Here is a 24100-nt window from a genome sequence, read left to right as displayed (position 1 = left end):
AATTCTTTACTTCGCGCAAGAAAATTTTTCTATCTGTCGACCCCCAATGCTCCGGCATCCGGCTTGTAACAAAAAAATTTACAATATCTGCATACCATGGTATACTAGAAAGTGCAAACAACTGCTCTTCAGGGAATGAGTCCTTGATGGAAAACTGTGGCACTGAATCATGAAAAACTAATCGTGATAAATGGTCAGCAACCACATTCTCTACTCCTTTTTTATCTTTGATAGTGATGTCAAATTCTTGGAGTAGAAGTATCCATCGTATTAAGCGTGGTTTGGCCTCTTTCTTATCCAACAAATATTTTAGTGCCGCATGGTCCGTGAAGATAACAATAGGAGCACCAAGGATATAAGAGCGAAATTTATCTAAGGCAAATACTACTGCAAGCAATTCCTTCTCGGTGGTAGTGTAATTCATTTGAGCATCGTTTAAGGTTTTGCTTGCATAGTAAATGACATATGGCTTATTATCCTTGCATTGTCCTAGGACAGCTCCTATTGCATAGTCGCTAGCGTCGCACATAATCTCAAAAGGTAATGACCAATCAGGTGGTCGCACGATGGGTGCAGTGCTAAGCATAGACTTCAACTTTTCGAATGCCTCCTGACAGGTTTCAGTCCAATTGAACGGTGTATCAAGGGACAGGAGATTACATAATGGTCGAGATATGACACTAAAGTCCTTGATGAATCTCCTATAAAATCCGGCGTGACCCAAAAATGATCTAACATCTCTAACCGTCTTGGGTGCAGGTAGCTTAGCAATTAAATCAGTCTTAGCTCTATCTACTTCCATGCCCTTCGATGAAACAATATGTCCTAAGACAATTCCCTTTGGCACCATGAAGTGGCATTTCTCCCAATTCAGTATCAAATTCTTTTTCATACATCGAGCTAAGACAGCTTGTAAATATGACAGGCAATCATCAAATGTGTCACCAAAAACGGAGAAGTCGTCCATGAACACTTCCAAAAATTTCTCGTTCATGTCTTCAAAGATGCTGAGCATGCATCTTTGGAATGTTGCAGGTGCATTACACAACCCGAATGGCATTCGTCGGAAAGCAAATGTGCCAAAAGGACAAGTAAAGGTAGTCTTCTCTTGATCTTCCAGTGAAATTTCAATTTGATAATATCCCGAATAGCCATCGAGAAAACAATAGAAATCATGCCCTGCAACCCTCTCCAATACTTGGTCTAGGAAGGGTAGAGGAAAGCGATCCTTTCGTGTGACCAAATTCAGCTTTTGGTAGTCAACACACATGCGCCAACTCGTCGGGACACGAGTTGGAACTAGTTCACCTTGTTCATTTTCTACTACCGTCAAACCCGATTTCTTAGGAACGACTTGAGTAGGGCTTACCCACTTGCTGTCGGAAATTGGGTAAATAATACCCACGTCAAGCAACTTGAGGACTTCTGCCTTAACCACATCTCTCATCGTAGGATTCAACCTTCGTTGTATTTGCCTTGTGGTTTTGGCGTTGTCCTCCAAATATATCCGGTGCGTGCAAATTAAGGGGCTAATTCCCTTCAAATCGGCAATAGACCACCCTAAGGCTCCTTTATGATTCTTTAAAACATCAATTAATTTTCTTTCTTGGGTATGATCAAGTCCAGACGAGATGATTACAGGAAAAGTATCTTCGGATCCAAGAAAAGCATACTTAAGTTCCTTTGGTAAGGGTTTCAATTCGAGCTTGGGTGCTTGCTCATGGGATGGTACTATTTTCACCTCTCGAGGTGACAATCTCTCAAATTCTCCTTCTTTTGGTCTCCACCCATTGACCATCTTGATATCCAGATTATCCACAATAGGTGTGACTGACAAATCATCATCATTGGTTCCATTAGGACACCAATCAATTAAGCTATCATTGAATGGGTTGTTAATTGCTTTAGCTAACAAATAATCTTCTGCGATGGTTTCAACCCAATCAACCTCCTTACTCTCTTCGGGATCATTGGGTTGTTTGCACACATTAAAAATGTTCAATTCTAAGGTCATGTTACCAAAAGAAAGCTTCATGACGCCATTCCTACAATTAATCAATGCATTAGAAGTTGCAAGGAATGGACGTCCTAAAATGACCGAAATCTGAGACTGTGAGTTCGAAGCCGGATGTGTGTCCAATACAATAAAATCGACTGGAAAGTAAAACTTGTCTACTTGGACTAATACATCCTCGATAATCCCTCTTGGAATTTTAACTGACCTGTTAGCTAATTGCAAAGTGACGGAGGTTGGCTTCAACTCACCTAAACCAAGTTGCTCATATACAGAATATGGCAACAAATTCACACTCGCCCCTAAATCTAACAATGCTCGCTCTATCCTAAAGTTGCCTATGATGCATGAGATGGTTGGGCAACCTGGATCTTTATATTTAGGGAGAATGTTGTGCTGCAAAATAGCACTCACATTTTCAGTTAAAACTGCCTTCTTCTTAACATTTAATCGGCGCTTAACAGTACACAAGTCCTTCAAAAATTTGGCATATGAGGGTATTTGTTTGATTGCATCAAGAAGAGGTATGTTGATCTTTACTTGTTTAAAAAGCTCAAGAATTTCAGAATTAGGTTCGAGCTTTTGCAACGGCTTTAACCGTTGTGGAAAAGGTGGAGGAAAAGGACATTCAACTTTCTCGGTAGAAGTTGGGACTCAACTTCTTCTTTATTCCTTTCATCGACTTTGGGAGCATCAGAATTAGAAGTGACTCGCGGTCTCAATGGGACGGTTTGATCAATGACTTTCCCATTACGCAAAGTCATGATGCTCTTTGCATGCTCTGTATGCGAACTAGAAGGAGCCGTATTATTACTACCGTGCATTTGTGGGTTAGGTTGGGGTTGAGCTGGAAGCTTACCCTTCTCTTGGGTACTTAGGACGGTAGTCAACATTGACAATTGGTTCCTTATGTCTTCAAAATTTCGAGTATTTTGAGCATTGATATTAGCTTGACCTTGTAGAAAAGTTTGTATAGATTGCAAGGTATCCTCAATATTCGGCTTCTGAGAAGGTAGTGGTGCATAAGTAGGATGTGCAGGTGGAGGAGCTGAATGGTGTGACTGTTGAGGATGATCGTTTCTCCACCTAAAGTTTGGATGATTCTTCCAACCAGGGTTATAGGTATTCGAGTATGGATCGTTATAAGGCTTTTGGTAGGAGTTCATAGCATTTGCTTGATCGTGCAAGACTTCTTTGAACGCCGGTGTGGTGGGACAATCTGTAGTAGTATGACCCGACATATCGCAGATACCACAACACTCATTTCTAAGTTCTATAGTCTTGACAGGCTCAATCTTCCTAAGCTCAATTTCTTCTACCTTCCTAGTGAGGGCTGCCATTTTAGCATGAAGATCATCCTCAGTTCTGAGGTTGTAAAGGCCTCCCTGTACAGAGCTAGTAGGCTTAGGCAAAGACTTATTGTTTCTATTCCCGTTATCCCAAAGTTGGGCAGTCTCAGCAAGGGAATCCAAATACTCCCACGCTTCATCAGGATGTTTTTCTAAAAATCTACCATTGCACATGGTCTCTACAAACTGTTTCAACTGTGGAGATAAACCTTCATAAAAGAAGCTAATGGTCCTCCAAGTTTCGAATCCGTGATGAGGGCATGAGAGAAGAAGGTCTTTAAATCTTTCCCAACATTCATAAAATGTTTCATTATCTTTTTGTTGGAAATTGCTGATATGTCTTTTCAAAAAGTTGGTCCTTTGTGTGGGAAAGAACTTCTTTAAAAATTCTCTCTGCATATCTTGCCAAGTTCTTATTGATCTAGGTCGCAAAGAGTTTAGCCATGTTTTGGCCTTATCCTTTAGAGAGAAAGGAAACAATGTCAGCTTGAGGACATCCTCGGTGACGTTTGGCACTCTAAATGTAATGCTCAATTCTTCAAAATCCTTTAAATGAAGATACGGACTCTCGGATTCTAACCCGTGAAACTTGGGCAGCAATTGAATTACCCCGGGTTTGATGTCAAAATGTCCCACATTATCAGAAAAAATTATGCATGAAGGCTGACTAGTCCTAGCCGGTTGTAGGTATTGTCTTAGAGTCATAACATGGGGTTCACGTTCTCGATCGTGGTGACTCCCCGCATCTTCATTTAGATCAGTCATCTCACAAGGTGTGAGATATTGCGAAGGAATTTCAGGGGTATGTCCTAAGGGATGATCTAAAGTTGTACGACTTAATCGACCGGTATCGTCCCTATTCCACTTTAACATGCAAAATAATTCCCTCTCTTTTTTTTCTTCTTTTTTTAAAAAAAAATATAAGCACCAACTAAAGATACCCTAAAACAACACCCTAAAACAAAAATCTATTCACAATAAAAAATGCAACAAAACTTTATACCTCAATTTCTAATGTTTTTCTTAAATTTCTAGACAGCTCCTAACTGGTTTGAAGAGGACACCTAAGCCTCCAATCCGGTCTAATGAACCGAGTTGACCAGGTAAGCTCCCAAGTAAGTGGAGGGGTCACGATGCATTCGCAAAGGTCCCACTTAAAACCCACTTGCCTCGAACAGATGAACTGTCTCCCTTATAGGGACAAAGCTTGCCTAGACATCAACTAAGCCACAGAGCGAAATTGGTGCAACTTTCGGTGGTCTTCGTCCTATTGAGCTCAAATGTCCTTAGGGGCCAACGTCTAGTTGATTTTAGTTAAGCTTAGGATATTTATGCACTGGGGTGATTTTTGGGCTAAGGACGAGTGATGAAATCCCGACCTTATCTTTTTAAATGGGTTCAGCCCTTAGAATATTTTATGCTGATGCCTTATACTATATGCAACAATCAAGAGATTTTTTTTTTAATGTTTTATGACATGACATTAAATTTCATTGAATAGGTGATCAAGCAAATTATTTATTATTTTTTTAAATTTTATGAGTTGAAGTCTGAAATTTGAAATTTGAAATTTAAAATTTTTAAAATTTTAGGTTTTCCCTCTTTTTCTAATTTTGAATGATCATACTTGATCTTTTCTTAAAGTTATTTTTTTTTCAATTTTCAATTATCAACAAGGGTTAATAAGATATGATAACAATAAATTTCTTATTCTAAAAAAAATTAAATGCAGAAAATTCAAAGTAGAAAGCAGCAAGGTTTCGTATTAACTGATGGTCTTAAAAATGTCAAAATGTCAATCAGACCGTTCAGATTATCGAACAATATGTCTTGCACTAGCTGACCAAATTTGAGTCAAATCAGACGGCTAATTTCTATGATATCAGAGTTTGATGCAGACTATGCAGGGAATTAAAAATAGTAGTAAAGATTTAATTTTTTTTTTCAAAAGAAAAATACTAACTACTAAGGTAAAAATTAAATCTAAAATTATACTAATAACTCAGCCGTTCCCCGGCAACGGCGCCAAAAACTTGGTGCTTTCGAAAAATTGCTCTCCCAAGTGCAGGAGAATCGCACAAGTAATATAACTCGGAAGTCCGAGGTTGATTCCTCAGGGAACGATCTATAGATTATTAGCGTAATTTTTAGATGTAATTTTCAGTTGATTTTCAAAATTTAAAAGCAGAGGATTAATAAATAATTAAACAAAGTTCAAGAATATAGAGAAGGCTAGGGATCCGGAATCCTCCTTAACAATATTACTTTCAATAAATAAACTCGGCGATTCTTGATTAAAGATTAATAAGATAGAGTAGTTCTAATCATAGAGTATACAATCTGAAAACATGAATTCAACATCTAAGTATTTATCGTGCCGGTTACGTCTATGACAAATCAAAAATCGAAACAATCCATGCATCAATATATATATAAACCATAAAAGATCTATCAAATAAATAAATATTCAAGAATTCAAAACATACCGATAGATATAAAACAATTAGATTAAAAGATTAGAGTATACTTGATGAAAGCAATATGACAAGGATTCGTCCATCACCCTTTGCCAAAGAAGTTAGCTTTCCATTACAACAATCACCTCTTTTATATTTTTTTCTTTTCCTTTTCGGAAACAGGGCATACCCTGTTTCCCTCTTCTCTTTTTTTTTTTTTTTTCTTTCACTGCAGCAGCCCGACTCCTCTGTTTTTCCCTTCCCGTCTGAGAGCCCCTGGCAGTCGAGAAGGCCCTCTTCATATAGATCGCCCCAGAGCCCATGGACAAGCTAGGATTCCCCTGATCGCGCGTGGAGAGGAGGTGACAACGGAGCGGATCTGGCGCTGATGGGTGCGACGCTTCACGGGATGCTGGGGTCTTGGGCTCGGGCGGTCGCTGTGGAGGAGATTGCGGGATGATCACGGCAGATTGCTCGCGGTCTGATGCTGGTCCGGCGCGTGAGGCAAGCTCGTGGAAGAAGAGGAGGCAGATGGCTGGGAGATTCAAATGGATGAGAGCTGCGGCAAGATTTTCGGATGCTGGGATCCTGGGACGCTGCTCACGGACGGCTGTAGGCGGGATCACATGCTGAAGAACGAAGATGGAGGAAGCTGGGAGGCGTGTGAAACGGGCGGAAGAAGGGGCGTTGATCGGGATGCTGGAGATGGAAATGGTTGCATCGCTGGAGGAGGCGGATTGAGCGGACGGGATGACTGGGATGCTCGGGCTCGGGCGGACGCTGTGGTGGAGGCGGTGATCGCACGGACGGCTGAAGAAGAAGGAGCTTTGATCACGGAAGAATTGCTTCGCGTGTGGAGGAAGCGGTCGGACGCGTGGGAAACGCTGACTCACTTGCGAGAAGATGGGTTGGATGCGGGCTCCATCAAAATGAGATGCACAAATTACTAAAAATTGGTTGCAGTGAATTGGACGGCTGAACTCAACCTTCTTCTAGCGTGCAACTGGGATTGACCCATACAGTTGGCTAGTCACCTGCGGTGATGCATCTTTTTGGACCTATTGCGTATTTTTTTCTTTGATTTACGATCACCTGCTGTCACGCCCGAACCCAGCACCCGGGGTCCGGTACGCGACCGGCCGCATGAGCCCTAGAGCAGTGCCCTAAAGATCATGCAAGGCCTATGATTAACAAAATTCCAATAAATCCATAATTAATTTAATAATTTAAATAAACAAATCCGACATGTCAAATAAACAATTTAGTTCAATTTCGAGCTCTTCAAATATTCATCGACATCAAGGAAGGATAAACAACTAACTAACTAATGACTCTGGTACTCGCACTCTGCGCCCATCCCATCCAAAACTATGCATCCTGCAACTCTGGTAAAGAAAAAGAAGAAAAAAGGGGGGGTGAGCTTTACAGCCCAGTAAGAATCCCTACACATCCACACCAACACAATAATAATATAAATCTGAAAATCACGACAAGTCGATGCACATATCATGAAATCATAAACCGGCTATCAAAGCTCAAATAATCAATATAAGTATGTACATAAAACATCAATAAAAGTCCAGCCACACAAGAATGATATAGCATATGATAGCTTATGAACCTGTATTATAGTTTCAATGCCTTTTCTTCAACTTGATCCAGATTAATTATCTTTCCGACTTTGGGTCAAATCTCGGTCACATTTCTCAGCCTGTGGTGGGGCAACCAAATTATCACATTTTCAGCCTGTGGCAGGGCCTACACAATATAGTTCCACATTTCTAGCCTGTGATGGGGCCTGCCAAAGTATCACATTTTCAGCCTGTGGCGGGGCCTGCACATTATAGTTCCACATTTCTAGCCTGTGAGGGGGCCTGCCAAAGTATCACATTTTCAGCCTGTGGCGGGGCCTGCACATTATAGTTCCACATTTCTAGCCTGTGAGGGGGCCTACCAAAGTACCACATTTTTCAGCCTGTGACGGGGCCTGCCATAATAACAAGATAAACCCAAAGTCCCTTTTCATACAATCCAGTTTACATCCACACATCAATTCATTTATATTTATTTCCGGCTTTAAACTAACCACGGTCACGTTTCCAGCCCGTGACGGGGCAACCAATATCACATAATTAGTTTAGAGCACCACATCCATCAGTCCAATTATGTAGGTGTAAGTTATGCGCATGCATGCATCCATCATGATACCAACCACAAGCGAATACGATCATAATATCAACCACAAGCCAACACGATCAAAATGTAATTTAATATAAAACCATTTTTGATTTGTCTCGATCATAGCATATCATACATATCTAAGTATAAAAATATTATATCATGCAGGATTGGCGTACAAGGATCCTTACCCTTTATTGAAATCTCAGTCAACTAATCACCCGCCCTCACGGCGATCTATGAACCGGAATGCGTAGGACTCTGCTCAGCGTCCTCTCGTCCAATAGATTGTTCCCCTACAGAACCAAGTCATCATTAAAATTTATCAAAGATATATGATGATCTAGGACCCTATTTAATCCTCTAAAGGGTCCTCTAAAATCTAGCATCCCAAAACTATCTAGAGTCCTTAAAGCCATGATCTCCCCGGATCCATGTGTAAGGAGAGAACCCAATAACAAATATTATAATAAGAGGAAAGTAAAATGAGAGAAAGGGAGTGGAAGGACCCTCTCTCTTTCTCTCTTCTTCCTTCTTCCCGACGGAAAGGGGAGAAGGGGGTTCGGCAGCAGGTGGCCCACGGCCGGCGACGCCCCCTGGTCGTCAGCCTGTGGCGGTGCCACGCCTGGCGACGTCCGGCCGGAACAGAAGAGGAGAAGGCCGAACAGAGGCTCGGCTTTTCCCATCAGTCCGGCGGCTTGCCGGCCGGATTCCTAGGCGACGGTGGCCCAAAGACAAAGGAGAAGGAGGAGACGGTGCTTACCTTGACTCCGGCGAGTTCCTCCGGCGAGATCGGCAGCGAACAACCCAATCTCACGGATCCCCTTTTTTTTTCTTTCCTTTTTCTTTTGAACGGCACTCGGTTGATGCCCTAGGATGAGGAGAAAGGGATCTTTTATAGATGGAGTTTGGTTCAATTTAGGTAAGATTTAATCCCCCTTTTCCCTCTGTTTTTTTTTTTTTTTTTTTTTCTGGTGGATTCGGGAGGAGGAAGATGGGTTTGAAACAGGGAGGGAGAAGACCCGATCGAGAGTCTCCCTCCACCTTCTCATGGGTCGGATTGTATCCAAAGCCCAATAAAATGTGGGCCTTTACACCTGCACCCCACAAAAATATAATATTAATGCAACACTTTTATCATTATTTATTAACAATAATATTAATTTAAGCTGCGTGTAGATCGCACTTTTGTGCTCTCATCAATACCTCTTGAGCTACTTCACATGGACCTTTTTGGACCAACTAGGACCACAAGTCTTGGTGGAAATAAGTATGGTCTTGTCATAGTAGATGATTTTTCTAGATACACATGGGTCATATTTTTAGCTCATAAAGATGAAGCATTTTCAGTATTTAAGAAATTCCATAAGAAAGTAACAAACGCAAAAAATACTTTAGTTATAGCTATTAGGAGTGATCATGGAACGGAATTTGAAAATCATCTATTTGAAAAATTTTATAGTAAAAAGGGAATAACTCTTAATTTTTCTGCACCTAGGACTCCACAACAAAATGAAGTGGTGGAAAGAAAGAATAGAACCCTAGAGGAGATGGCTAGGACCATGTTGTGTGAAAGTGATCTCCCAAAGTATTTTTGGGGTAAAGCTATTAACACATCATGTTATATTCTAAATAGAGTTCTATTGAGACCAATTATAATGAAAACACCCTATGAACTTTGGAGAGATAGAAAGCCCAAAGTAAACTATTTTCATGTTTTTGGTTGTAGGTGTTTCATTCATAATAATGGCAAAGATAACTTAGGTAAATTTGATTCCAAATCTGATGAAGGTATCTTTTTGGGATATTCTACATCAAGTAAGGCATATAGAGTCTTCAACAAAAGAACCCTTGTTATTGAAGAATCAATTTATGTTATTTTTGATGAGTCTAATGATGCTTCCTCTAGCAAGAGAGTAATTTTTGATGATGATGCATGGATACTTGAAGAAAAGATGGATGACATGACCTTACAAGAGGATGAACCGAAGCAAATTGAAGAGACTTCAACAAGCCAAGAGGTAATTGCTGAACATGGGCTTACAAAGGCTTGGAGGTATGCTCACGGTCATCCTAAAGAGTTAATCTTAGATGATCCATCTCAACCTGTTAGAACTAGAGCCTCTCTTAGAAACTTAAATAATCATATTGCATTTGTTTCACATTTAGAACATAAAAATATTGAAGAAACTGAAAGTGATGTAAATTGGATAAATGCTATGCAAGAGGAACTTAACCAATTTACAAGAAACAAAGTATGAAACTTAGTTGAAAGATCCTCTGAATACTCAATAATTGGAACTAAATGGGTGTACAAAAATAAACTTGATGAAAATGGAGTTATGGTTAGGAAGAAGGCTAGACTAGTAGCAAAGGGCTATAATCAAAAAGAAGGTATAGATTTTGATGAAATCTTTGCTTCTGTGGCTAGACTTGAGGCAATTAGATTGTTACTAGCATTTGCATGTTTTAAAGATTTCAAATTATTTCAAATGGATGTAAAAAGTGCTTTCTTGAATGGGTATATTAATGAGGAGGTTTATGTAGAACAACCTCCTGATTTTGAAAATCATCAATACCCCAACCATGTTTACAAATTAAATAAAGCACTTTATGGTCTAAAACAAGCCCCTAGAAAATGGTATGAAAGACTTAGCAAATTTTTATTAGATCATAAATTTTCTAGAGGGAATATTGATACAACCTTGTTTTTGAAAAAGGAAAATAAAGATATGTTAGTAGTGCAGATTTATGTAGATGATATTATTTTTGGTGCTACTAACAATCGTCTTTGCGAAAAATTTGCTGAATTAATGCAGAGTGAATTTGAGATGAGCATGACGGAAGAATTGAACTACTTTCTCAGACTTCAAATCAAACAATCTAAGGAAGGAATTTTCATCAATCAAGCTAAGTACATCAAGAAAATGCTAAAAAATTTTGATATGGATGGAAACAAGTTAATTGGCACTCCCATGAGCTCATCATGCAAACTAGACAAAGATGAATCAGGTAAGTCAGTAGATCAAAAGCTGTATAGAGGTATGATCGGATCGTTATTATATCTTACAGCAAGTAGACCTGATATCATGTTTAGTGTATGCATGTGTGCTAGATATCAATCTAATCCTAAGAAATCACACCTAATTGCAGTTAAAAGAATCTTTAAGTATCTAATAGAAACAAAAGACATAGGGTTATGGTACTCTAAAGAATCAAGCATAGACTTATTAGGGTACACTGATTCTGACTTTGCTGGTTGTAAACTTGATAGAAAAAGCACCAGCGGGTCATGTCAATTTTTAGAAGAAAACAAAACTCGGTTGCACTATCTACGGCAGAAGCCGAATATGTTGCTGCCGGAAGTTGTTGTGCTCAAATTTTATGGATCAAGCAACAACTTGAAGATTATGGCATTAAATAAGATAAGATTCTCATAAATTGTGATAATACAAGTGCCATAAATCTAACTAAAAATCCAATTCAGCACTCAAGAACTAAACATATTGAGATAAGACATCACTTCATAAGAGATCATGTGTTAAATGGTGATGTGATGCTTGAATTTGTTTGTACTGATGATCAACTTGCTAACATCTTTACAAAACCATTAAGTGAAGATCGATTTTGTGTTCTTAGAAGAGGTTTAGGAGTAATTGATCCATTTCTTTGATTCTTGTCTCTCATTCATAGATCTTGATCATTAAGTTATATTTGATATAGTATTCCACGTTTATGATCATCAAATCATTCTTTAAGATCTAAATATTACTACCTCTCTCTCCTTTGGCACAGTTCTAACTTAGATTTTGGTGTGTGCCAGAGCTCGAGTCGACTCGGATATTTCTAAGAGTCGACTCGTAGAGGAGTCGACTCGAATGATTCTGAGAGTCGACTCGTGGTCGAGTCGACTCGCGAACTTACTGAAGTCGACTCGAGGTCGGAAATCCGTCTTTTAACCCTAAATGAAATGATTTTTCCCAATCTTTCTTTTCGACCGTCACTGTTCCAAAACCCTCGAGTCGTCTCCCCCGATCGTCTCCGCCCTATTTCTCCCTTTCTCCTTCAGTTTTTCCTCCCTTTTCACGTCTCTCTGTCCTAGGGTAGGTCAAGATGCCTAGAAAAGTCGTTGTCCCTAGCCGGAAGAGACCCCTTGCAGCGAGCGGCGCCGAGAGACGGTCCAAGGCGCGGAATGAACCCGTGAGGTCACCACCTCCGGTTCCCTCTCAGCCTAGGTCGTTCCCTCGCGTTCGTGCGCCGGGAGGGTCGTCTCTGTTAGCCTAGATGCACAAATATAATTAAATATTTCTAATATTCAAAAATAATAAATAAGAAGAATAAACTAGCAAATAACTAACTTGACAATATAATAATAAAATGAAGAAAGAGAGAGAAGATGGCCTGTGGATCGAAGCACGCTGATGCGCTGTCCCAGGAAAGTTTATGCCCCCACGCACGGGTCTGCTGGCACAGATCTCCTAGAGATACGACGACCCAATACAGAACCACGTCTTCCTCGTCAGTGCGCCTCCAGGGAAGAAAGAAGAGCACGTTCACGCTTGCAGATAGCTCAAAAGAAACTTAGAAAAATTATGAGGAGAAGAAAAATTTTCTTTATTTCTTTTCTCCCCAATGATCCCTAAAGTCTTTTTTTATCTAGACTCTTGGAATAGGGAGAAGAGAAAATTTTGATTGTTCTTTGAAATGATTCCTAGAGCCCTTTATATAGGCTCAGGCACGTCAAAAGAAGAAGATTCTCCTCCCGCGGATTGATGACGTGTCTTCTTGTGCTCCTTTGATTCTTCGGCTTATTGCATCTTGGTCGTTCATGCTTCCTTCCTTCTTCGAGGGGCCTTTCCATGTTTTCTCCTGCGTTGGATACATGACACTTGTCATGGTTTGCTTTCATTAGAAATTCTTCCATGTTTGCTCCCTTGCTTGTGCACGGATGCTTGCCACTTGGCCGTTAACCAATTTTGGTTTTCAAATTTTAAATTATTTGATTTAATTCAACAATCCCCCACATAAATTAAATATTTAAAAAATTTAAAATCAAAATAAAATTAAAAAAAAATTAAAATAAAATACTGAGTATCTTATATTATGTAATAGGTGTAGGTACCTTTCGGTTTGAACCTTCACTTAGTGACAATTGATTACCTCTGTAGAGCCAAGGTGGACTATGCCTTGAACCGTGGTCCATGGCTCAGATTTCATCAACAGCACACATAATATAGCGTGAACATGCTCGAAGCGGGTTTGCGCTTTACAGCCATGCGCAGGTATCTCTTCATGTGTGTTATTAGGGAACAGCCCACTTCCCACAGTCGCGGCCTCACGACTACACGCATATAGGTGAATCCTGAAAAAGGGTACGAGCAAGTAGGTACCCTGCCTCATGGGTCTCGGATTCATTAAGAGTAAAAACTCAACCTAACCCTTGCTTTTTATGAGCACTGTTGCCCTAGGGATGGAAAAAACAAATAGTGCTCCTCATTAGTCACCTATCTAGCTTGTTTCTACCCATTGAACCTTTTCAGGTTGGGTTACCACCGTGGTGACTTTACTTATGGGCTTAGCCCCATCCCCCTCGACAACTCTAGAACCACTGTTCTAGACAATCCTTTGGTAAGCTGATCAGCTAGATTCCTTTCGGATCTTACAAAATTTAGTGCAATCAAGTTATTCTTTAATTTGTATCTCAATGATTTATGGCGCACTTTCAAGTGCCTATTCATTTTCACATTTGCATTTTCTTGATTGCATTTATCTATAGCAGATCTGCAGTCACAATGAATAGATATAGAAGGTAATGGTGAAGTCTCAATAGGCAAATCTATCAGTAGATCTCTAAGCCACTCGGCTTCAATGCTAGTGGTATCTAGGGCAATCATTTCAGATTCCATGGTGCTCTTAGCCGTTACAGTTTGTTTGATAGACTTCCATGATACAACTGCACCTCCTAAAAGAAAGACAAAACCAGTGGTAGATTTAGTGTCAACTGTATCACTGATCCAGTTGGCATCATTATAGCCTTCCAGAACAGCAGGATAACCACAATAGTGTAATCCTAGAAATATGGTACCCTTAAGGTACCTGAGAATTCTTTCTAGAGCAGTCCAATGATCATTATTAGGATTGTGAGTATATCTACTTAGTCGGTTCACAGAGTATGCAATATCAGGTCTGGTATAATTTGCAAGAAATCCTAAAGAACCAATGATCTGGGCATACAAGCTTTGATTGACTGGATCACCTAAGTTTTTCTTTAGATGAAGAGATGGATTATAGGGAGTAGATACAGGATGACAATCAGAGTAGTGAAACTTTTTAAGAATTTTCTCCACATAGTGGCTTTGGGACAAAGTTATTCCATTTTCATTCCTTATGATTTTAGTATTAAGGATTAGGTCAGCTTGTCCTAAATCTTTCATGTCAAATTTTAGAGATAAAAATTGTTTTACTTCATTAATAATTTCTAAGTCTGATCCAAAAATTAGGATATCATCTACATATAAACATAAAATTATAATTTTGTTATTCTTCTTTATATAATATACACATTCATCTGTGTTATTAATTTTAAATCTATTAGTTAGAATTATTTCATCAAATTTAAGGTGCCATTGTTTGGGGGCTTGTTTTAGACCATAAAGAGATCTAATCAACCTACATACCTTTTTCTCTTGACCTGGGACAATGAAACCTTCGGGTTGGTTCATGTAGATCTCTTCATCTAGGTCCCCATTCAAGAAAGCAGTTTTAACATCCATTTGATGTATAACCAGCTTATGAATGGAAGCCAAGGCAACAAGAATCCAAGTAGTAGTGATTCTAGCTACAGGGGCATAAACATCAAAGAAGTCAATCCCAGATTTTTGAGTAAAACCTTTGGCTACTAACCTAGCCTTATATTTGTCTATAGTTCCATCTGGCCTAAGTTTCTTCTTAAAGATCCATTTACACCCTATGGGTTTACTTCCTGGGGGTAGGTCTCCCAATTCCCAAGTATGGTTTTGGATTATAGATTGCATTTCATTATCTATTGCTTCTTTCCAGAAGGGGGCATCTAGAGATTTCAAGGCATCCTCTAAAGAAGTAGGAGAGTCTTCTATTAGAAATGTGTAGTAGTCTTCTCCAAAGTTCTTTTCAACTCTAGTTCTTTTACTTCTTCTAGGTTCAGTTTCTTCTTCTTCTTCTCTAAATCTGGTTCTGCTAGAACTAGTCCCTAAGTTATTATTGGTATTTATTTGATCATTTATCCTTGTTTTAAAAGGAAATATACTTTCAAAGTAGATTGCATCTCTTGCTTCCATTATAGTGTTGTTATTAATTTCATTTATTTGAGAGTTAAACACTAAAAATCTATTAGCATTACTCTCAATTGCATATCCTATAAATATTACATCTATTATTTTGGGTCCAATTTTTTTTCTTTTTTTTTCTGGAATTTTTACTTTAGCTAAGCACCCCCACACTTTTAAATATTTTAAGTTATGTTTTCTATGTTTCCAGATTTCATATGGAGTTTTATCATTATGTTTGAATGGAATTCTATTCAAGATATAAGATGCAGTTACTAGTGCTTCCCCCCAAAGATTTTCTGGTGCACCTGAACTAATTAACATAGAGTTAACCATATCCATTAAGGTTCTATTCTTTCTCTCAGCTACTCCATTAGATTGGGGTGAATAAGGAGCTGTCACTTCATGAATTATCCCATGTTCTTCACAGAACTGGGTCAGCTCAAAAGAGGTATATTCACCTCCTCTATCAGACCTTAAGAGGTAATCTTTTTATCTAGTTGGTTTTCAGCCTCTGCTTTATAGACTTTGAATTTATTTAAGACCTTATTTTTAGCTTTGATAAGATAGAGGTGACAGTATCTAGAAAAGTCATCTATGAAAGTTACAAAATATTTGTTTCCACCCCTTGAGGTTCTCCCTGAGTCACATACATCACTATGTATGAGTTCAAGGAGATCAGAATCTCTACTTACAGAGTGAAAGGGTTTTTTTAGGTAATTTGGCCTCTACATATATCTCACATTTATCATTATTCTTAATTTCTGATTTTGGGATTAAATTCAAGTGCATTAATCTTTTAATTGAACTATAGTTTACATGTCCCAGCCTACTATGCCAGACAACAGGAGAGTCAATATGAAGAACAATAGAATTTTCATTCATAGATGGAATAATTACATTGAGTTTAAACAATCCATCACAAAGAAAACCTTTTCCGATGAAAGAGACACCATGGGTTACAACAACTTTATTTGATTCAAAAACAATTCGGTATCCTTGCTGGACAAGCAAGGATCCACTAACTAGATTTCTACGGATGTCTGGAACGTGGTGCACGCCTTGCAGAGTAAGGATCTTCCCAGAGGTAAGTGTCAGATCCACTCATCCCGCTCCAAGCACGCGCGCCACAGCATTATTACCCATGGTCACAGTTCCTCTACATGAGATCTGATAAGATGAAAACCAGGAGCGATCAGAACAAACATGTATACTAGCTCCGGTATCAATCCACCAGTCAAGTGCTAATTGTGTCATGTTAACTTCAGGTATGAAGGAAACAGACCTGATAGCAGTCTCAAAGGAGTTAGCCCCACAGGTCACCATGTTGGCCTGGGCACCAGAAGTGGTAGGACCCTTACTTCTAGGTTGACGAGGAGTAGTGATCTTGTAGAAGCATTGGTTGGCTATATGGTTGGTCCGACCACAGACAAAACAGCAACGAACAGATTCTCCTTCTTTCTCTTTCTTCTGGTTCTGAGAGAAGTTGGGTTTTCTGTTGTTGGGCTGAAAGGAGTTCCTATGGTTGAATGATTTCTTCTTGAAGGACTTGTTGTGGTTGGGACGGAAAAAATGATTCTGATTTTTGGATTTGGGCTTGGATTCAACATTGTTGACTTTGGGCAAAGGATTGGAGGAGTGAGATTTTTCTCTAAGGCGATGTTGTTCTTCAATCCTAATAGAATTTAGGACTTGGGTTAGAGACAGATCACCTTGGGTGTGGCTCAAAGTCTTGGCAAAGTCTGACCAGGTAGAGGAAAGTTTGTCTATAATACAGGCAACTTGGAAAGACTCATCTAAGTGGGTTCCATTTGCCTGGAGTTGAAGAATCAATATTTCATATTCATGGATTTGATCATTCATAGATTTGGAATCAACAAATTTAAACTTGCTAAAGTCAGAAGCTTTGAATCTCTTTACCCCGGCATCATCAAGTCCATATTTATTTTCTAAGGTATCCCAGAGATCTTTGGCACTCTTAGCTATATAATAAATATCATAAAGCCTATCAGAAAGGGCTCCTAGAATTCTATGAAGACAGTGGTAGTTGGTTTCTTCTGGAGTCCTAGTGGAGGATGCATCATCAGAAGGAGCAAGGTTTGGGTTGTTGCGAGTAGAAGGTCGTGAAGCAGATGGGTTAGACCCACCAATGGCGGAGATCAAGCCTAAGGTGGTGAGCCAGAACCGCATTTGATTCTGCCACCTTCTAAAGTTTTGACCATCAAATTTTTCAGGTTTAGCACTAAGATTTTCAGATGCGTGGGAAGCCATTAGTTTGTAGCTTAACACAATTTTGACACCTATGGAAATGAGAAGGTTTATGTCAAATTATTGCACTGATATTTAATTTGAACTTTAGATGTCTAATTGAAAAATCCAAAGAATAACAGCCAGATCAGCTCCAGATCGGTGGTGGAGCACTTGGCTCACTTAAGTACCAGCCTTTCTTAGGCACGTATGCCTTTTTGACAAGCTTTTCTTAGACACCGTTATTCAATAGATAATTTCACTAGATATCGTTCAATTTTATCCTAAGTGCAATATTAAGCTAGCTCCTATGAATTAACCAATTTTCGAATTTCCGTTTGAATAGAATCTGGAAATTACTCCGTAAGGAGTCCAAATGGAGGTATTAATAAACCTCCTGGAGGTTAAGCAATCTAATATTTTGCTTGAAAAATTAAGTACTAAAGTAAAGCTAGCATAAATGTGTAACAGCTAAAATAGAACAATTTATAATTATGCAGCGAAATATTTAATAAATATTGCAATCTAAAATCTAGTGCTAACCGTACATAAACTTTCCTGGATTGTTAGCCTAGATGCACAAATATAATTAAATATTTCTAATATTCAAAAACAATAAATAAGAAGAATAAACTAGCAAATAACTAACTTGACAATATAATAATAAAATGAAGAAAGAGAGAGAAGATGGCCTGTGGATCGAAGCACGCTGATGCGCTGTCCCAGAAAAGTTTATGCCCCCCACGCACGGGTCTGCTGGCACAGATCTCCTAGAGATATGACGACCCAATACAGAACCACGTCTTTCCCGTCAGTGCGCCTCCAGAGAAGAAAGAAGAGCACGTTCACGCTTGCAGATAGCTCAAAAGAAACTTAGAAAAATTATGAGGAGAAGAAAAATTTTCTTTATTTCTTTTCTCCCCAATGATCCCTAGAGCCTTTTTTTATCTAGACTCTTGGAATAGGAAGAAGAAAAAATTTTGATTGTTCTTTGAAATGATCCCTAGAGCCCTTTATATAGGCTCAGGCACGTCAAAAGAAGAAGATTCCCCTCCCGCGGATTGATGACGTGTCTTCTTGTGCTCCTTTGATTCTTCGGCTTATTGCATCTTGGCCATTCATGCTTCCTTCCTTCTTCGAGGGGCCTTTCCATGTTTGCTCCTGCGCTGGATACATGACACTTGTCATGGTTTGCTTTCATTAGAAATTCTTCCATGTTTGCTCCCTTGCTTGTGCACGAATGCTTGCCACTTGGCCGTTAACCAGTTTTGGTTTTCAAATTTTAAATTATTTGATTTAATTCAACAGTCTCTTCCGGGAGGAAGGTCAATTTTGACTTCCACTTTCGTGAAGGGTTCACTCTAGGGCATCGTCTTAGGGTTCAGGGCCTAGAGTATTTTTGTTCCCTTGACCTTCCTACCTATCTCGGGTTAGTCCAGGAATTCTATGGCACCGTCACACGGGGTGGCTGTGGTATTCAAGGGAGGGTAGCCAACACTCCTATTTGCATTTCGGAGGACCTCATTGCACGAGTCCTCCACCTCTCTCGAGGGGGGATTGCTCCCACTCACCCCACCGATAGGTCTGAGGCCCTTACGGCCATCCTAGGTAGAGTACCCCAATCGCCCATTGAAGATGTTTTTGCAAATCAGCTCTCCGCTGAAATGCGCCTCCTCCTTAGTATCATCTCTCGCACCCTTTTTTCCAAAACCGGTAGATTTGATTTCATTTCAGAAAAAGATCTAGCTTTAATGTTCTATATCTTACATGACGTTCCTCTCAACTTTCCAAAACTCATTTATAGTTATATTAGTGAACCCTTAGATAAACCTAGATTGAGTCTCCCCTACGGTATGCTCTTCACACTGATATTTAGGGAGTTAGAGATTCCTATCCCTGAGGGGGAACCCTCTCGTTCACTACGTTTCACTGACCACATGGGTGAAGGGACTCTCCACCGAATGGATTTCCACAAGGTTGAGGGTACATGGGTTAGGAAGTCCTCTACATCCATACCATCTGACCCCACTGCTCCTTACTCTCCTACCTCTGACCATGACCAGGACATCTCGGCAGATCCTCCCACCTTCCCATCCACAGCTGGTCCCTCATCCACTGCCGGCCCTTCATCCTCTGCTGGACCTTCATCCGCAGTGCCACTACCTCAGCAGCCTCTAGAGGTCAGAATTTGTCCTGAGCAGTTTAGAGCTTTGAGGGATGACATTATGAGGGAACTCAGAGGTACCACCAGTATAACCCCCCACTGAGTTGACCCCTTCCACAGTAGCAGTGTCTGTCATGGTAGCTGAAGTCAAGGAGGAGCTGTCCAGTCTGAGGAGTCTTGTTCAGGGTCAGTATATGAGATTCTCCAAAATTCAGGAAGCTACCAAACAAATGCAAGACTCGGTGAGGTCCGAGTTACTAGGCCTGAATCAAGGAGCAGAAAGGGTTGCAAACGCAGTGATAGACAAGCTTGATACAATCAACGAAAGCGTAACCCAACTGACCCAGACTCAAGCTACGACTACTTCAGAAATAATTGCGCAATTGGGGAATCTCTCTGAAGGAGTTAGCTTGGTTTTGCAGTGTCAGCGAATAAATCTAGGAGCTTCATCCTCTTCTTCTAGACGTCCTTAGACTTGTATTTTGTTTTTATTATCATTTAAAGCCCTTTTGGGACTTTCAATCATTGTACTCAAATTTTGTAATACTTACAATGAAATGAAGTCTTTTTCTAAAAACTTGAGTACATTGTGCCTTCTGTGTTATGAGTATTGTGTTATGAGCATTGTCTACATTGATTCTTTGATACTTCACCTTTTTGCTATGATGACAAAAAGGGGAAGAAAATATGATACATTGTATGTAAAGGGAATCACTAAACAAGAAAATTTTTTAAGCAAAATGTGATTTGTTCTTCATGGATTCGATACCTCGAGGCTCGTTATCTCTCTGTTGGGGCTCCTCAAGGAGTAATCTCCAGAATCTATTCAAGAAATATTCGGAGATTAGTTGAATCATATTCAAGAACAAATCGTCAGATTTTTTCTTCTATAATTAAGAACTTAAACTCAAGTTTAAAATATTAAAAGAAAATTCAGAAAATTCGAGCATAATTCAAATAAAATTGAATGCACATGCTGAGGGGAAGAATCTAAAATTCTAAGAAAGCAAATTCATTAAAGACATATAAGCCAAACAATTGATTGCATAATTTGAAGGCTTATATAATTCCAAATGAAAGGGGGAGCTTTAATTTCAAAGTATACTGACTCATACCTTTCAATTTTGGATACACTAAATGACTAGACATTTGAATTCATTTCAAAACTTTATCTATGAATCATTCTTTGAATGGGTAATTCCCTTTACAAATACTCAATATTTTGTCATCATCAAAAAGGGGGAGATTATGGAGTAATTGACTATTCCCTAATTGATTTGGATGAGCACAAAGCATTTTGAGTATATCTTATGTTGTACTAATGAATTCAATCTAGTGTTTCAGGCAAATATGTGTGAATTTCTGTTTAAGTGCCTCGAGCTTTGGTTCAAAGTAATTTGGCTAAGTGTTGGACTCAATTTGAACCAAAGTCTGCATCATGAGTCGACTCCAAAACTTTGCGAGTCGACTCCAGGTGGTTTGATGTTTCTGGCACAAGCTTGAGTCGACTCCGGAACTCCTCAAGTCGACTCCGGAACTCCTTGAATCGACTCCGACTGAGAACAGACAGAAAGACAGAACGATGGATTTTAAACCCTATTAACGAGTCGACTCCAAAAAGGTTTCGAGTCGATTTCGATGCTTGCCAAGTCGACTTCAGATGTTCTCGAGTCGACTCCAAAGGGTAACAGACAGAAAGATAGAACGATGGATTTTAGACCCTGTTACCGAGTCGACTCCAAAAGGTTGCGAGTTGACTCCGATTCTTGGCGAGTCGACTTCCAGTATGTCCGAGTCGACTCCCAGAGGAAAGCAGTATGAAAAGGCAGAGAATCAGCTTTCGGAGTCCCTGAGAACGAGTCGACTCCAAGTATTGCAGAGTCGACCCCCAAGATAGTCGAGTCGACTCCAGTAAGATCCGAGTCGACTCCAAGGCAGAAATGTTCAAAAGACAGAGAATCGATTTTTCAGTCTCTGAGAACGAGTCGTCTTTCAAAAATATCAAGTCGACTCTCAAGTCAGCCGAGTCGACTCCAAGTAAACCCGAGTCGACTTGAGGAAGAAAAACAGAAAGTTGAGTTTTTGGAACCCTAAGAACGAGCCGACCCCTAAGTGCCCGAGTCGTCTCCAGCTGTTGGGGAGTTGACTCCAATTTGGTCCGAGTCGACTCCAGGATGAGGCATGTACTTTAATTCAAATCTGGAACAGCGGGCGAGTCGTCTCCAATAAAGCGCGAGTCGACTTCAGATCGCACGAGTCGACTTCGATCCCAACGAATACATTGTCAGAATGTGCAGACGGGACAGAACGGCTCCAAATCTCTCTCTAACGGCTAGTTTTTGAAAGGAACTACTTTAATAGCCAGAGTAAACAGTAGTAGACAACAAGAGAGCTATTCCATCTGAGTATTAAAATATTTCAACCGCCAAGAGCTTCCGTAGAGTAAATTCAAGAAAAAGAAGGAAGAAGTGCATTCAACTCAAACCAAAAAGTGCTTCCTTCGCATTCAAGGCTCTACTACTGTCCTCCATCCTTCGGCACATTCAAGAGGAGACTCAAAAATCGAGAAGCACCCATTTCTCATCTAAAATATGTTTGAGGGCTTCTAACTCAACTTTGTTTATATTGTCTCGCACTTGCTTTTTAGAAGCTTTCTTTGAGAACTTTTAAACTCTTATTTTGTATACTTGATTCAATCAGGGGATTGAATCAAGAGTTGTAAGATTTGTTGGTGAGCCAAAGATAAAACCAACAGTGTAAGGTTGTGGTTGGTGAACCGAAAAAAACCAACTGGGTTTGATTGTGAATCCAAAAAAATAATCGGATGGTTCTAGTCGGTGAGCTTGTCAAAACCGACCGAGTTCGTTGTGACCTCGTGAAAACAACAAGTTGGGTTGTGAGCTTGTAAAACAACCGGCTGTAATCCTAGGAATTATAGTGAACTTCCAAATGCGGCTTGGGAAGTGGACGTAGGAGCAAGAGTTGGCTCCGAAACACTATAAATCTTTCTGTGTTTGTATTGCACCTTGTCTCTTTCACTCTCTTCACTCATTGCATCTAGTGATCTAACTAATTCACTTGCAATATATTTAGTTAATCACTCACCTTATTTTTAATTGAAAAATAATTAATTAAAACCCAATTCACACCCCCCTCTTGGGTTGTCTTCTTGGGCAACAGCAATGCAGGAGGTACACGAGGGAATTTGTAGAAGTTCCAAGGCGGCCGAGCCTTATCACACAAGATTTTGCGGCAAGAAAATTACTGGCCCACTATATGGAAAGACACGGTGGAGTTCGCCCGAAAGTGCGACTGGTGCCAACGCTACGCCAGCATCCAACGCAGACCGGTGGTGCCACTAATATCGATCAGCGCCCCTTGTCCTTTTGCCCAGTAGGGGATTGACATCTTGGGATCCTTCCCTCCGGCCACGGGGCAACGAAAATTCCTCATTGTCGCCATCGAGTCTTTCACCAAGTGGGTCGAGGCGGAACCCGTCGCCCAAATCACCGAACCGAAAGTGCAAGATTTCATCTGGAAGATGATCATCTGCCGGTTCGAACTTCTCCAAGTTATCATATCTGACAATGGCCGCCAATTCGACAAAATTCGACGAGTTCTGCTCCGAGCTCGATATCAATCACCGCTACACGTTGGTGGCCCATCCACAAGCCAACGGGGAAGCAGAAGTTATCAACTGGACCATCCTACAAGGGCTCCAAGCCAGGTTGGATCGGGCAAAGGGGCAGTGGGCAAAGGATCTTTACAATGTCCTCTGGGTGTACCGAACAACCTTCCGAGTTCCTACTGGAGAGACCCCCTTTAACTTGTCTTATGGTAAGGAGGCAGTCATTCCCCTCGAGGTCGGGTTGCCCTCCCATCGAGTCGAAAGCTTTGATGCCACCACAAACTCGGCGCGACTTTGAGGCAACCCAGACCTACTTGAGGAAACAAGGGAAGCCGCCCAGATTCGCATGGCGAGATACCAGCGAAAAGTGGCGCAATATTACAACTTCAGGGTCAAGCCCAAGACATTCAAGGTCGGCGACCTCATCTTGAGGTAGGCCATAGCCTCCCGACCTCTGGAACAAGAAAAACTCACCCCAAACTAGGAAGGGCCATACCGGGTCATCCGAATCTAGTGGCCGGGAGCTTACAAGCTGGAATTCCTAGACGGCAATCCGATTTCTTAGACTTGGCATTCTGAAAACCTCTGGATATATTATTAATAAAGGGGGCTTTTAAAAGTTGTCGAGCATTTCCAAAATGCCCCAACTAATTGTTGGAGACCCGCCCATGCCGCAGAAAATTTTAAAAAAATTCAAATGCAGCGGAAGAGGCATGCCCGTGATCAACCGTTCATCGCATGAACGTTGTTCAAAAACCGT

At 40.3% G+C, this 24100-nt stretch overlaps 1 protein-coding gene and 1 non-coding gene across 2 annotated transcripts; one reads left to right on the top strand and one right to left on the bottom strand.

The window, feature by feature from the left end:
• The first annotated feature begins 3607 nt into the window (after nt 1–3607).
• Nucleotides 3608–3716, top strand: LOC120113203 (small nucleolar RNA R71). The gene has a single exon (XR_005515005.2). It is a non-coding gene; the product is annotated as a small nucleolar RNA R71 (small nucleolar RNA).
• Nucleotides 3717–16405: 12689 nt separating this feature from the next.
• Nucleotides 16406–17491, bottom strand: LOC149767786 (uncharacterized). Its single transcript, XM_089930385.1, has one exon. The coding sequence runs from the start codon at nt 17489–17491 to the stop codon at nt 16406–16408; it is 1086 nt and encodes a 361-aa protein (XP_089786511.1).
• Between the last annotated feature and the right edge of the window lie 6609 nt (nt 17492–24100).

This window comes from Phoenix dactylifera, chromosome 4, assembly GCF_051530095.1.
Source record: "Phoenix dactylifera cultivar Ajwa chromosome 4, Ajwa_hap1_PhDact_Kaust_v1.1, whole genome shotgun sequence".
NCBI classification, from domain to species: domain Eukaryota; kingdom Viridiplantae; phylum Streptophyta; class Magnoliopsida; order Arecales; family Arecaceae; genus Phoenix; species Phoenix dactylifera.
The sequence above is the reverse complement of the archived record's forward strand: the minus strand, read 5'-3'. Positions and strand labels throughout refer to the sequence as shown.

Excerpts from the sequence above, each read along its gene's own strand:
- LOC149767786 (XM_089930385.1), bottom strand. The coding sequence starts at position 17,491 with ATGCGGTTCTGGCTCACCACCTTAGGCTTGATCTCCGCCATTGGTGGG.